General features: G+C 48.2%; 2 protein-coding genes across 4 annotated transcripts; one reads left to right on the forward strand and one right to left on the reverse strand.

The window, feature by feature from the left end:
* The first annotated feature begins 2,250 nt into the window (after nucleotides 1-2,250).
* On the forward strand, nucleotides 2,251-9,534 carry Nrgn (neurogranin). 3 transcript variants are annotated; one of them, XM_026404599.2, is made up of 4 exons: nucleotides 2,251-2,348; nucleotides 7,865-8,091; nucleotides 8,331-8,351; nucleotides 8,782-9,534. In XM_026404599.2, exons 1-2 carry the CDS (start codon nucleotides 2,334-2,336, stop codon nucleotides 8,084-8,086), a joined length of 237 nt encoding a protein of 78 aa, XP_026260384.1. In that variant the 5' UTR covers nucleotides 2,251-2,333; the 3' UTR covers nucleotides 8,087-8,091; nucleotides 8,331-8,351; nucleotides 8,782-9,534. The 3 variants fall into 3 exon arrangements, with proteins under 3 accessions (XP_026260384.1, XP_077653899.1, XP_077653900.1); XM_077797773.1 differs by lacking the exon at nucleotides 2,251-2,348 and adding an exon at nucleotides 7,575-7,662; XM_077797774.1 differs by lacking the exon at nucleotides 2,251-2,348 and adding an exon at nucleotides 7,575-7,662 and having other exon boundaries at nucleotides 8,334-8,351.
* A 358-nt stretch (nucleotides 9,535-9,892) lies between these two features.
* Nucleotides 9,893-14,977, reverse strand: Vsig2 (V-set and immunoglobulin domain containing 2). The gene is made up of 8 exons (XM_026404579.2): nucleotides 14,851-14,977; nucleotides 14,217-14,396; nucleotides 13,607-13,764; nucleotides 12,997-13,204; nucleotides 12,026-12,184; nucleotides 11,023-11,142; nucleotides 10,763-10,907; nucleotides 9,893-10,025 (listed from the first exon to the last, which is right to left on the reverse strand). The coding sequence occupies exons 1-8, from the start codon at nucleotides 14,975-14,977 to the stop codon at nucleotides 9,893-9,895; spliced, it is 1,230 nt and encodes a 409-aa protein (XP_026260364.1).
* Nucleotides 14,978-15,531: the final 554 nt, after the last annotated feature.

Raw genomic sequence — 15,531 nt, forward strand, 5'->3', positions numbered from 1 at the left:
CCAGGGCAAGCACTGTGGCCAGTTGTGCGTAGGCGCCTCAAGTGAGCTGTTGATGAAATGGTTGTTTTGCGGATGGAGCTGATAGTTGCTGTATCTGTTCTCCCATGGGTCCGCCAGTATTTAGACATTCTCGCCCCACACCAAGGTGTCTTTCAGAAAGAGGGAAGGGCTATGCTGCCTGTGTGGGAGTTTAGGGGGAGGGGAGTGTTGTAAAGATACCCCCCTTTCAGCTCTGACCAGCAGGAAGAAGGGCCCAGAGGCAGCACAGCCTGCAGAGGGATGTTGCCTAGCAACTTGGGAGACTTTACTGCAAACTCACCAAATACTGAATTCCTTGGCTCTAATTTGGGAAGGAAAAGCAGAGTCCAGGCCTCACATCCTCTCTCTTCCTCAATTTCCTCTTTCCCTCTTTTCTCTGGATTTTGGAACTGAAGTACAAGGGGAATTGGCATAACTTAAAGCTCCAGATGTGCCTATCATTTAGGCAAAGGCCTGAGTTCCCAGGACACCTGCCATTTGGTGGAGGTGGGGGATGAAGGATGTGCCAGAGACAGATTGGGGAACAGATTTTCAGTTACAGGGGTGGGTGGGTCCCAACATGCTGGGAGAGACACCCCTACACCCCAAGCCCTGGAATCCCAGCCAGCCTCCAGCTCAGCTTAGAGCCCCAAGCTGGTTAATCCTATCTCCATCCTGAGTGGACACTCATTTCCCCTCCCACTCATTTTCCCTTTGGTAAAGAAAACATCCAGCCCAAACATTTGGGTGGGAAGGAAGCATGTAACAGCCATGCTGTGAGTGGCCAATGACTGTAGATTTATTAGAACACTGTTCCAGGGTCTCCTGTCCCAACAGAGCCACAGTGCATTTCCCCCTCCTCTACTCTGAGCAGTAGTTCATCATTTTCTCCTTCCTCCCTTTGGGATCTTAGCTGAGAAAGACTTTCTAGTTTTCTCAGAGATGGTCCATCCTACCCACACAACATGTCACAATGGCAGCTCTGGTACCCTGACAAGCTGGGAAAGGTGGGTTACCACATAAGTAGCAAACCGTCCCTGGAGATGTCTTCCACATCTCCCCTTCCCAGCCTTGAATACCATAGCCTTTCTCATCATGGACCCAAAGGGCCAATAATTTTTGACAATTCTGTATACTACTGGGTTTGCGGTATTTTTCTTCTTCCTAGGACCAAGGATGAGGGTAGTTAAATTTTGTCTTCTTTTGATGCTATGGATTAAAAGGGAGAGTCTGGTATGAGGAGTGGAAAGGGGGTAAAAGGTGTTTCTTCAAAGTTTGTACCAATATACAAATACATACAAAACAGGTGTTGTAGGTAGATGATTTTGTTTGATGCACAGTTGATAGATAACAGATGGTGAATGGATATACAGATAATACATACTGTAATCTAGACATCTTGAGTAGGGTGATTGTTATGTGTGTGTATACACAGTGCCCTCACCCAAAACATAGGATGTCTGTATATACTTTACATCTGCACAGCTGTGTGTACAAGGCTTGTGTAGTTGTTTTTGCAGGTTGTTTTGTAGTGTCTGTCTGTTGGAAGAAAGGCATATTTTAGTGAGCCTGGGGGAGTATCATATTTGTACCAGTGGGGCTTAGTAAACTTTTGTGTTGATGTGTGTTCATCACCAGGTTGCGCACCAACAACTCTTCACTGCATAGCAGGCTAGCAGACGTGATGATGGGACTTTTTTTTTTTTTTTCCACACGTCTCTGGAGCTTTTCTTTGCGGACTGAGGGGGAGGGAAGTTAGAAGAGCCATATTTGGGGCTCTAGCTAAGTTGTGGAAGTGGAGGGTGGTGGGTAGGGGGTTTGTGGTTTTCTATCTATGGCCAGGAAGGCGTGATGTGCCCAGATGTGGGTCTGTGCTTGGAATGTAGGAGGCCTCCTTCTGCCTACTCCGGCAAACATCTGCCTGGCAGTCCAAGGTTTAGCAAGCAAGGGGATTGAATTTGGGAGGGTGGGGTGTGTAGGTGGAATGGATGGAAGTGAGTAGGCGGAGGGGTAAGGGAAGGAGCCGGAGCAAGGCGGAGAGAACCGAGAGAGCGGAGAGAGGGAGTGGTCCTCCTTCCAGTTCTCCCCGCCCACCCTGCTGAAGGCGTCTCCTGATTGGCTTCACGACAGCAGGGCTCAGGTTACATTCGCGAGCGGAGCTGAGCGCGGGAGACCGGACCTGAGAGGAGAGCTGCTGGTTCTGCGCCGGTCCGCCGGCCTCGGACAGCCCAAGAGCTGCCACCCAACATCACACAGACCCCCCCACCCCCGCCCTGCGCCAGGCTCCACCCCAGCCAAGGACCCCCAACACTAGCATGGACTGCTGCACGGTAAGTCAGAGGGCCTGGGGAACTGGCACTCAGCTTGGTCTGGGGCAAGGAGAGCTCGAGAACCACCTGCAGGGTGAGTGAAGGATGGAAGTGGGTGCGGAAGACCTAGGAGGACGCCTGCTGAGACGTGGGTGATGGGTGACGGAAGGCGCTCGCCTCACTCGAAAGCCCTAGGAAAAAATGCTCCCCAACTAGCGGGGGCGTCTGAGCGCCCATCCGCCAAGCAGTCTAGGTTGGACTTCCAGCTGGGCAGGGCTTTGCAGCAGAGAAACTGCAGGTTAGACGACAGGAGGAACTTCCTCCTGTGAGACGCTGAAAATCGTCGCCTAGCGAAGCTGCGGCGAATTCTCTCCTCTGGCATTTGTTCCCTATACCATATAGGTATAGTGCCCACTGGCACTGTTGTCGGTGGGTGGACATACTGATCTTTCCGATCCCCGGAAGATCGCCTAAGTCCCTGCACAATGTAGATGGAGGTAATCGGTCCATACTGGTCTTAGTAGTGAGGATGGGCAGCAAAAAGCCTAGTCAGTGTGGTTCTGGAGAGGAGTTGGCCCGGCCCCCAAAGCCTTCTCACTCTGAGGGGGCTGGGTGAAGTGACCGCGAGAGAGCCCTGCTGGCTAGGAAAGGAAGCGTCTGCAATTTGTCAGCGCCCACACGGAGACCAGGATGCAGCAAGTGCCTAATGCAAAAGTAGATTACTGTTAAGGTGACCCTGTATGCAAGCACCCGGCACAGGACATGACTCCTGGTCACTAGAGGAATACAGTGATCATGCGCATAGAAATTTATTTTATCCCCTACATACAGAGAAATACTTGTCCTTGTATTCTATTAATTGATTTGTCCTCTCCCCACCCCATAGTGTACAAAAAGGTGAGGGGAATGAGCTTGGGAATTAAAGAATACCCCAGTTCTGTAAGAGGTGAGACTTTGAGATGTCTGGATATCAAGAGGCTGAAAAAACTTAGAAGCAAGTCATAGTTGTGATTTTAACTCTTATTAGTATCCATAATAACTGCCAGTTTGTGATTGCTCACCATAACCTTACATTTTATATTTAATCATCACAACTCTGTGACGTAGGTATTATTTCACAGATGTGCATATTGAGGCTTCAAGAAATTATTTTCCCAAGGAGGCAGCGCTCCTGGATATGGAGACAGGATTCAAGCAGAGCCTTGTTTCATTCAAATAGCTATACATTGACCTCTCCTCCAACTATATTGTCTTTTCCTCATTATAAAAGCAACATGCACATAATAGTAAATATAAAGAACAGAGAAAGTATAAAAAGAAACATGTCAATCACATACAGTCCTGCCCCCTGGAGAACACTGATAACATCGTTTTCCCTTTGCTTGTTATTCTTCAGGGACTTATTTATTTTTGTATTTACTGTGCTGGGGTTTGAACCTAGGGCCTCCTTCATGCTAAGTATGGCTTTCCCACTGAACTCCATCCCCAGATCAAGAAACAATTTTTTTGGTTGCGAAAGGAGAAATGGAGGTTTCTGGGATCCACTGAGGAAGAAACTCTCAACCCGCAATGTTTTATAAAGTAAAGTAAATAAATGAATCATGGATTCAGAGATCTGAGTGAGTGAGGGAAGGGTATTGCTGAGCACGAAGGAATAAGATGAGAAGATCCAAATGATAGGGAAAGGAAAGCAGGAGGCATGGTCAGTGGAAAGAACAAAGAATCCAAGAAGGCAGGGAAGGAATGTAGCCTGTCACCTCCTGTGTCTGCAGGAGTAATAAGGGAGGGGTATGGAGTCCACCTGAAGGCCCTGGTCAGCCCTGGGTGGTGCTTGTGAGTGCCCAGGAAGCCATTTGTGCAGGGAAAATAGCTAGCTAGGTAACAGATGACAGGTGTTGATAGATAACATCTAAGGGACTAGTAGACAGGGTTGCATTCAGTGTCTCCTAAAAAAATGAAAGGACACCCACCCAAAAAATATGAAGGTGGCAGATACACTGATCCCAGTGACCCAGGCTCTGGGGCACCTCTTCCAGTGCACCCTGTACACAGGAACTTTCCTTTTTCATGTCTTAGGTTTTCAGGGCCAAAGGAATGAGCAAGAGCAGGCACCATACTTGGACTGTGCAGGACAACAGGAAGAGGGAAAAGGGACGGATGCTGAGGTGAAGGGTTAGAGAAGGATGGGGCTGGGGCCAGACATTTTCCTACCCAATTCTTTGGAGGTCTGGGCTCAATGCTAGGAGGGAGCTGTGATATGTACAGAAAGCAGTCAGTGTGCCTCTTCATTTTTCATTCTGGAACTCCTCCATGACCACTTCACCTGGTCACCTGGTCTTTAGGAAGACCACTAGCCTTCCTCCTTCTTTCTTCTTGGTCACGAGGCTGATACACAAATGGCAGGGGGCACGGGGACAAGACAGATCTCCTTATTTTTTTAAATCATATATATATATATATATATATATATATGATTTTCCTGCATTCATTTAGTATGAAAAAGCAGAGGAACATATTTTGGATCCTACTCCTTTCCTTTGCTTGGTCTAGTCAACCTGGTCCAGCTGAATTCATAAAATGATTGCCTGCCTTGAATCAGATCATTACATTGTTTATCAACTGTGCAACCTCAGGGAAGTTACAAAATATCTCTGAGACTCTTCCCAGACTTCCAAAATTGGGATTGAATAGGTAAAATGTGCAGTGTTGAGCACAGGGCCTGACACATTATAAGCACCCAGCAGGAATAATTCTTATAGTTATTAGGATTTGGGAGCTCAAGGAGACTTTATTCATCTCAGCCAAGTTTTAGTTGTGGCTGAAAATAAAATAAGGTTCCTAGAGGGAAAATGATGTGCCCAGTGGGACTAGAAACCATGGCTCCACCTTCACATTGTTAGAGTCTGTAAACAAGTCAGGCTAAATGTCACCCAGTTCATACAGAGTTCTCCGGGATACACCATCAGTCTTGACTTTGGAAGGTACCCGCTTACTGTGACCAATGAGCCTTTTTCCCTATTCCTGCTACTCTCCCTGCAGATCTGTGAACAGATCTGGAACAGGCCACCTCAAAGCTAGCTCTATCCTGAGAACTCAGCTTGAGGGAGAGGGAGCTGATTCTGGGGGTAAGTTTCCATTTTGGATCCAGCTGGGGTGGGTGGTGACAGCAGGTAGGGTCTTGGGAGACTGGAGAAAGATACCCTTGCTCCACTCAACTTCCCCACACCTCCATGACTGCCAAGGCCCAAGAGCCTAGTGGACTGGATTTTTTTTTTTAATAGTTGTTGCCCCCTTTTGAAAAGAAGTCTCACTGTTCCCAGAGAATATTCCAAGAAAGACTTGAACTCTGAGAATCAAAGAACCCAAAGGAGTTGTTTTAGATTTTATGTGAATAAGAAATAAAAGGTCAGGGAGAGATTGAGACTTAGGAAAGACAAAAAGAGGGCCCCTCTACACAATACCAGCCACCTGGTAACTCCTTGAAATTGTATTTATATCCATGGATTGTGAACATCTCAGCACAAATTGAAGAACCATGAAAGCCCACGAATAAGGACAGCCTGGGAAATCCTGGCAAGGGCATCCAGAATTTAAACATATACTCCTGGGTCAACCTGTCTGGGACAGTGATCATTGAAGCCTCACTTCTAAGACTAGATAACTGACCAGAAGGGGGCAGGAGTAGAACTGAGTTACCATTTTTATGTGAGACCTTGATCAGCTACTGTCTGAGCAATGCATGTCCTCGGACACATTCCTAGAAGCCATGGGGCCAAAACAAAGGAGAAATGGTCTTCTAACTTGCCAGTAATCATCATCATCCCAGTCCACACTGATGCCATAAGTCATGTTAAGCCACAAAGGGGCTAAATACTGAGACTTTCTCTATTCCAGCCTAACCACTGAAATTCATTATATCAATTCCTTAATTCTTTCTTCTGTCAGCTAGGGCAGGCCATGAGAGAGACAGAAACCTACTTTGGGTATGGGATGGTCAGATTACAGTTACACATTCCATAATGATGGTAACAGGTTCTGAAAAATGTGTCATTGGAATTGTGCAAACAATATATAGTATAATTACCCCAATGAAGATAATTATGACAACATTAAATGATATAATCTTATAGTATCATCATTATATATGAGATCTGTCATTGACCAAAACATTATGTGGCTTGTATTTGTATATTAGAGTGAACTTTGTAAAATTGTTATTATATGACCACTTTTGGCATACAGAAGCAATTATTTTGCATCAATATAATATTATATAAAACAATCATAATATATAGCTACCATTTATTGAGCAACTAGTCTGTGCCAGAAACTTTATGCATATCATGCTATTTATTCTTCCCCACAACCCATAGAGGTGGATATTATTATCCTGGTTTTTCAGATGAAGGAACTAAGAAAAGATTAGATAACTTGCCCAAGACAACACAGTTACAGCATGTGGTAGAGCCTTGGTTTGCTTTCTGGGTTGCATCTGCTTATCCTAAGTGGGGGTTAAAAATGCACTCTAGACCCTGATATACAAAGGTTCGAATTTTTGGTCCATTGATAACTTTCTGTATGACACCAGATAGGTTTTTTTCTTTGTTTGTTGCTTTTTTGTTTCACCAGATAGGTTTTTAAACCAATCGCCAGTTTTATCATAATAAACTGGGGTAATAATAAAAAGATATGTCATTGCTTTATTTTTGAAAGCTAAATAAAATAATGCTTGTAAAACACTGTATTATTCCACCTGGAACAACATACGTGCATAAATGGTAGCTATTGTCTTAATTACTTTCTTCCAATGAGCATACCAAGGAAAGGGCTTCTTGCTCCTGCTGATCTTTTCCTTGTTTGTTTGTTTAAGTGATAGATTTTGTCTGTCACTTATTCTGAGACTCCAGGTTGTGAGGTCAACCTGGGGAACAGTGGGAAAGTGAACAGTCCATGGGAAAACAGTCTCTTGGCCTCTAACCCGTATGGGGGGGGGTAGAGGGGAGGCAGATTCACTGAGCTTTGGCCCCATCCTCTCCCTAATTCCAGCTGAGCTCTGGTACCAGTCTACTCAGGAAAAGGCTGTCCTGGTGAATCTTATGTATCCAATCCCCAGAAAATCCTAGGCTGGGAAGGGCCCCTTCTGAACTGGAGGCAGCCTTTAAAAGCAGGGGGATGGGTGGCCACATCCGGGAATGCCTGTTTACTTTGCTCCTCCAAACCCGCGGTCCACTCAATTCTGCAGCGCCCCTAAACTGGCCACTGGTAATGGGCCCTTGGCTCACTCCGGCTGTCTGGATTTCTTGTACCCCTTCCCACCATGTATTTCTTTCCTGAGGTGAGTGCATAACTGTGCCCACATCATAGCCCTGAACCTTCCTCTTGCCCAGGGAGAAACACACCAGTGAGGCTTTCCTCTCTTCCACATCTGCTACCCCAGTAGTCCTGCTCTCAATCTCCCGAGACTCTGGTCCTAACCTACCCTCTCTGGGTCTCCGACCTGACCCGCCAATAAGAACCCCTTCCCCTTCCCTCCCCAGGAGAGCGCCTGCTCCAAGCCGGACGACGACATTCTAGACATCCCACTGGACGATCCTGGTGCCAATGCAGCCGCTGCCAAAATCCAGGCGAGTTTCCGGGGCCATATGGCGCGGAAGAAGATAAAGAGCGGAGAGCACGGCCGGAAGGGCCCGGGTCCTGGGGGACCGGGCGGAGCTGGGGGCGCCCGGGGAGGCGCGGGCGGCGGCCCCAGCGGAGACTAAGCCAGGTGAGGCTGGCTGGAGGGGCGCTGCGAGCTGGAGGCCCCTCTTTCCCAATGCTCCTAGGAAGGAGCAAGGGAAGACTAAGGGCGTGCTGAAGGTAGAGAAAGGTGTGGAAGGCGCTGGGGGTGGGAAGTAGAAATCCGCCAGGTGAGGTGGGTTGGAGGAGGCTAAAGGTGCTGAGATTTCCGAGAACTCACCTGTTTCTCCCTCTCCACCCTGCCTTCTGCCCCGCCCTGGATTGAAGAAGAAATGAACATTTTAGAAGGTAATGAATACGACCCAAAGCGGAGAGGTTTTGGGGAATGCTAAGTGGGAGGAGAGGACCAATTTCCCAACCCTTCCCCTGTCCGCCTTCACTCACTCCCAACCAGGGAACGTGCACCCTGCACCCGCAGGTTTTCCGACACATTGACATGCCTGAGGCTGCAACAGGGTCACACCTGGATTAACGCAAACAACGCAGTCACCCTCATTTGGCCGCACAAGCCCGGCCGAGGGCTGTAAACACACCCGGTCTCACTCACATATCTTTCTCGGGGCTCATTTCAGCTCATTGACTCAGGGTGGGGGGGGGGGTCTGAGTGACTAGGGACCCCTGGCACTCCAGGCCCTGGTATCCTTGTTCAGAAAGGTAGAAGGGACGGGGAGAGTAAATTCCAGGAGAGGGCAGGTTCTCAGACCTTCTCTTTCCTCAGTTCCCAAGGAGAGATGGATGCCGTGTCCCCTTCGCAGTGACAAGACTTCCCTACCGTGTTTGTGATCCCCTCCTCCCCACCAGCCTGCCAGCTTCTGGAGCCCCCCTGCGTCCCAGAGACTCTTTCTTCCAGGCAGGCTTCCTCGCGGAGTCGCCAAGTCTTGCCCTTTTAGTTAGCCCTCCAGTCTAGCGTGGTCCCTGTTCGCCCTTCCTCCCCCTCCGATCCCCAAACCCCGCACTCCCAAATTTTCCTCCTTTTGCTTCTCGCCCACCTCTCCCCGCACCCAGCATGCAGCTCTGCCTCCGCAGCCTCTGTGCGCTTCCCTGCGCGCACTGCGGAGGGCGCCCTAAGCGTCGCCCAAGTACACTCAATTTAAAAAAATAACAACAGTCCTTTGGTTCTGTGCGCAGCGATAGGGGGCGCCCTGCGTCTCTGTGCAATTCCCTCCCCAGCCTAGCCTCAGAACTTTAAATCTGGGACATGAGGAAGGGAGAAAAGTGTTTACATGGTTTCGGATGCCCCTTACTCTGATCGGAAGGGAAGTCCCTATCCCGCACCTGCCTGTCATGTTCCCTTCCTTTTCCCCAGCGCACCCTGAGAGCCGCCTCTCCAGCTCTCCTGTTTACGCAAACGCCGAGCGCCTGGAGGCTCGGTAGGAGGAGTCTTCCGCGGCCCCGCCCCTGCCCCTTCCGGCTTCGGCCCCGCTGGGCTCCTGGGGTTGTGGCCGGAAGGTTTTTAATCTCGGTGTGTGCATGTGACCGTTCTGGGTTGGAATGTGAACAATAAAGAGGAATGTCCAAGTGTTCAGAGGGTGCCGGGAGGGGAGGGAGTTTGGGTGCACAAGGCCACCGGTTGGAGCCTGAACAAATCTCATTTGATCAAGCCAAAAAGCAGAGGGGAAGTGAGATGGAGAAACCCTTAGATTGAAATCTGCCCTTTGACGCAACCAAACTTCCTGCTTATAGCATCATCTCTGGGATTTAAAGCCCAATCCTTCCCTTACTAGTAATACTCTTTGGGTCGCCTAGAGAAATTCGCCAGAAAGAGACAATATGGTACCCAAAGGTTTTAATTATTGATCCTCCCCCTCACTGCCCTCAGGGATCAGAAGTCAGACAACCATAGGGAGCTTGGACTTCGTGGTCGTCACAGTACTGGTAGATGGGGACCTTTCAAGGAGCCCTTTGCTAGAATCCACCTTCATAGAAGATTGCTCAAAAATCCCAGGAGCCGTGGCATCCTCCCTGATGGATATAAGCAAATTTTTACTGAAGCTAGAAGCAACCTCCAGACAAATGCTGTCTTGTAACCCAGGAACTTTTACATTTTACTATGCCTGAGAATTGTTTGTGGAACTTTTGGTTAAAATGAAAATTCCGGGGCCTGTCTCCACCAACACACACACACACACACACACACCCAGAAATTTTACTGTAAGAGGGATAGAAAATGACCTGAAACTGAATGTTTACTAAGTTCCTGGTGATACCTTTTTAGGTAACCTGAGGACCACATTTGAAGAAATTTTGCTCTGATTCCTATTCTGGTCCAGCTAAAGTAGAGGACAGAGGAAGCTTTGGGCTCTTTTCCTGATTGCCCCACATAGAACTAAACTCAGCTAAGTGATCAGGATAAATCCAATACATTTAAAACACACACACACATACACACAAACACACACATGCCTTAAAAACAGAAGAGTAAACATTTTTAAATTTGAGAAGGGTTCAGGCTGTCCTGTAAACTGAGTCATCCATGTCCCAACTTGTAAACTAACTCCTTCACCCTGTACACATTGTTCACACACACACACACTCATGCATAGGTTATATTGCATCTGCCACCACTAAATACCAGGAACGAGCAGTAATCCCTACCCCCTAACACTTCTAACAGTGTCAGAGTTTGAGGGCTAAAGGTTCCACCTTCAACCCAAACCCTTTTCTCCCTCTCTGCACCACCCTCTAGCCCTCCTGCTCACCGAAGTTCACTACCCCCATATGTCTCCTTGGGCTTCTTCTTCCTCTCTTTCTGGAATCTGATTAAACAGAATGCAGCAACTGACAGGAGCAACACACCCAGGAGCACCCCAATCAGAGTTCCAGCCACTCGACCTTTGGAGGAATCTAAGAAGACATAAGGCCCTCAGAGCTTCAGAACTTCTTGACTCATCCTCAAACCACTTCATGCAGCCTCCCCAACCCAAGCCTTTCAGTCTGGCCTTTGCTGAGCATTCCCTACCGGTCACAGAGAGGGTCAGCTCACAGGATGAACTGCCCATCTGGTTGGTGGCCACACAGCGGTAGGTGCCCGAGGAGGTCAGGGAGAGATTGGTGAGAATGAGCTGGCCAGATACCTCATCTAGAGGGAAAAAAGGAAGTGTGTCACCTCAGTCAACTGGATGAGCACCTACTATGAGGAAAGCTCATTCATTTTATCCTTACAACAGTCCTGCTAAAGAGGAACAACCTGATACCATTGGTGAGAAATCAGACTCAGAAAGTAAATAATTTCTAGAGAGTAATTCCAAAGCCACTTCAACTTATGGGCTCTTTCCACCTCACATAATTACCTTTTTAGGCTTAGGGAAACTGCACAAACATGAAGGTGATGGAATTGAAGTTGGATTCTTACTGGCTAAGGTCAGGTTCCTGGTTGAGGGTAAAAAGGATTAATTGCTAAAAACTGTATCCTCTGGAGTGGCTCTAAACTGATCCAAGTATTTTTCTAAACTCTTGCTTTAGAAAGCAGAACACACATCAAGAAGTGATGAGGGGGATGTGTTTGCAGGAGCTGGGGCTATTAGGAGAGATCTGGCAACTAGAGGAAACTGAGAAGCTAAGGCTTTTAGCTATATGGCTCTTCCAAAGATACCAGCTAAAATGATTCAAGCCAGCCCATTCCACTCTGCTTCAGTTTCTTCTCTAGGAAGTTTGGAAGTGATTCATGACCCTTTAGAAAATCTCCCAAAAGTAGACAAGTAGGAATCATAAGAATGCCCCTTGCTCTCTACTCTCTTTCAGGATATCAGGAAAATATTTAATTTGAAAAATAACTCCCAGGAATGCAGCCACAGGCTGCAGAAGACAGACGGAAAGGGAATAATATAGGGAAGAGACAGGGAAAAGGTAGAGTGGTTTGTCTCATCCTCAATAGTCATAGAACTGGTAATGTGGGTATATGGGATTTAGAGACCACATTTGTGCAGGTGTGCAGTTCCCTCTTTGAGTCCCTGGGCCCTTACCTTGAACCATGCTACCAGGAGAAGGTGTAGGAGAAGATCCAAGGCGTACCCAGTTGTACACTGGCTTCGGAGCTCCCTCAGAAGAGTAGCATCTCAGTTCAGTAGAGCCCCCCACAAAGGTTGGCCCATTCTGAGTGCATAAGGGGTTACTGGGGGGTACTGCAAAAATCACAGAAGTACTTCAGCAATCTTCTAATCTCACACCCACTAAGTGCTACATTTCCTGATTTAATACCCCTGCCAAATAATGGTCCATTTCTCTCCACACACTACTGCATCCCCAGGAAGTGATTTCTACTATTGGAAATTTTGAGTATTTTAAAGGTCTTCCTCATGTTGAGCCAAAGTCCATGTTAATAATATCTACCCTTTGATTCCAGTTCCTTTGGGCCCACAGTGAGAAATTAAAATCTCTCCTCCACATGACAGCCCTTCAGATATTTGAATATAGCAGTCACACAACATCTCCTTGGTCTTATCTTTTCCATCTAAACATCTCTTGCCTCTAATAATTTCTTTGATTGCTCATCTCTGACCAGGCTGTGATTTGGGGAGAGATGGAATTTCTGAACACAAAGTGGTGCACACTGATAGGGGACTTCTTCCTTTCATGGCTACCCTCCTTCTCTGCCACTGGCTATTGGGAGGGACAGAATTCAAATCTGAACTATCAGTGGGAGGTTCCTGGCTAATGGAGTGGTAGGGGTATGACTCAGACCCCATATAAGGGAAGGGCTTTTTCTCTCAGACCCTTTGTTACTAGGGCCCTAAGGGAGGAGACATTGTGGAAGGCAGAATTAGAGTATGACTGACTATACAGATTAGAAGTCTTCAGAAGGGGGATTTTTTTTTTTAAGGTCCCCAGTGCAGTTGTGTCCTTCAGCTGGAAATCAGGATATGGGGAGAGTTAACAGGGCCTGTACACACTTTCAGAGTACACAGTTAACTGGTGGGTCCCCAGTTGGCCTTACCCAGCACAGTAAGGTTGATTAACCCCAACCCGTTGGTGTAGAAATCTGGTGGATTGTTAACATGACAGAGATAGGTTCCAGTATCTGAGGGGCGGACATCAGTCAATCTCAGGGTGGCCACCCCTCTTGTGGGGGGGTTCTGAAGTAGACTGGCCCGTTCAGCCTTAGAACCAGTGGGATACAGATGGCCATTGGTGAAGTACAGGATCTGAGAAGAGGCAGAAGACATGCATATGTTCCCCCTTCTCTCTGGCACCCATTCCACAGTGCTTCCACATGGAAGTGGGAATAAGTCCACTCACTTGCACTAGTGGAGGAGGTTGATACTCTGTAGCCTGAACTATTAAGGGGCAACATCAATGTATCCTATCAATCAGCAACACTTCCCCCTCAATGGGTTCAGTAATTCTAACTGGGACTTCACTAACAAGGGATTTTAATATAGCCATGGGAGAGGTAAGGATAATATAGGGTCACACAGACTGAGAAGATCTAGCAAGAGCCCACTTACCTTTTCATCCAAGCAATACTGATCCCCAAATGTACCCCCACCCCAAGCCCTCATTCTTCCTGGCCAACCCCACTGGGGTCACAGTGGCTGTCAGCTCACGGGATGGGAGGCAGAGATGGGCTTTCCAGGCTGCACAAAGCTCCACTCCAGGGCGAAGTTGTCTCCCACCGATGTGCTGTAACTGCAGCTCAACTCAGCAGTCTTGCCCACGGGCACGCTCAGGGGCTCAGTGGGTACCTTCACCTCCACAGCTATCCCTGGGGCTGAGGATGGAGAGGGAGGCAGAACCACAATCCTGGTGATCTGGAAGGTCTGGCCTATATTTCAGCGTCTACATCAAGAGCTGGGGGCTCTCTCCCCACAGTGCACTCTTCTCAAGCCAATCCCTCCTTCCTTCTTGAAACCTGATGTTTCCGGGAGGGAGGTGCCCACAGCCCAGCCGGATTTTTGTGGGTAAAAGGGCCAAGACTGGGCCAGGTATGAGGATGTATTGGCGGAGAAAAGAAGACAATAGCCCTGCCGCGGTTAAGGAATGCCAGCCGGTGCGCCCCTCTCCTCTGCCCTGATGGCCCTCAACCCCTGCCTGGATCAGCAGGCTCCACCTTAGCCCCAGAAGCAGCCCTAGCCCACACCGCAGGGACTGGGCAGTCCTTAAAGAGCCCGGGAAGTCAGGACCCCACCCCCATCTCTCGCTGAGGCTTCTCCTCACCACTCAGGCACACAAAGCCCAGCAGAGCCCAGCAGAGGAAAGGCCCCGCAGGGAGCCCAGTCACGGCCACCTCCAGCTGTCCTGCCATGCGTTGGTCTGTCTCGATGTCGGGGTCTGGGGAAGGGAAGGTAGTACCCAGCGGGTAGCCTTGTCGTGCCTGGCAGGAGCGAAACTGACTATCTCAGAGCAAACAAGGGGAGAGGCTGGTACCTTCAGGTAAAGAAATGCTCCTCCCTCCTCCAGGCTAACTCTGAAATCACTGTAGCCCTCCTTCCTTTTCCTTCCTCTTCCCTCAGTTTCTGAAGCTGTCAGGCCCTGGTAAAAGAACCGGGCTTTGGGTGGGTACCCGGAGGGCCAGGGCTCAGAACTGGAGCTATGCAGGAAAAGATTGTCTTTGGAGGAAGAGGAGGCAATCTAACACTGGGACTTGGCAAATACTTCACCAACATGGGCTCTTGAAGTGAGCATGTAATTCTGGGCTTAGACCCTGTCTGACCCCTTCAGAGATTCTTGTTCCTCCAAAAATTCTTCTGTTCACCACATGCTGGAGTAAGAGTCTCCATAAGTCACACCCACCTCCCCATTCCCAGAGCCCCTCCATTGTACAGAGAAACTGAGACCTAGAGGCTCTCACCATTGTTAGGAAAGAACATGGCAGAATTTTGACATGTATCTGCACCACATTCTACACTCAGCTCTCCCTCAGTAACAAGAGGGACTGCTACACCATAGGCAGGAGATGTGTTTGTTAAGGATCCCATTGTGTGAGGGAAGGAAGCACAAAGGAGGTTCCCCTCCCCAGCCCCACTGAGGAAGAGAGGAAACGCATGCATCCCCAAACCAGGACCGTCAGAACTCCAGCAGAAAGCGTACCCCTCGTTTTCATTCCCTTACTGCTCAGATTGGATTAAGGAATTGGGTGCTTTCTCTTTACATATGACAGCAAATGACCTTTCTAAACACTCTAGAAGAGATATCCCAAGCCAGTAAATTCAGGCTGTATGGAGAAGCTTCCTGCTTCCACAGCCTGGTTAGGTTCCACTTTGCATCCTCCTGAAGCTCAACTTCTGAGAATTCCCAATTGGAAAGGATATGTGATTCTTATTTCATATAAACACAGTGTATATTTATTGAAATTTGCAAAATAAAAACAAAAACACACACATTTCAAGTTAGTTTTTAAAATGTCTTTCATATTCCTTGCCCCAACAAATCCAACCAAGACAGCACAACAGTTTGTATTAATGCAGGGAGCTGGAGTGGCAGCAAGGGATGTCAGTTAGATAGGGGTGGGTTACAAATCATCAGGCTGCGG

The sequence above is a fragment of the Urocitellus parryii genome, chromosome 4 (assembly GCF_045843805.1).
Source record: "Urocitellus parryii isolate mUroPar1 chromosome 4, mUroPar1.hap1, whole genome shotgun sequence".
NCBI lineage: Eukaryota > Metazoa > Chordata > Mammalia > Rodentia > Sciuridae > Urocitellus > Urocitellus parryii.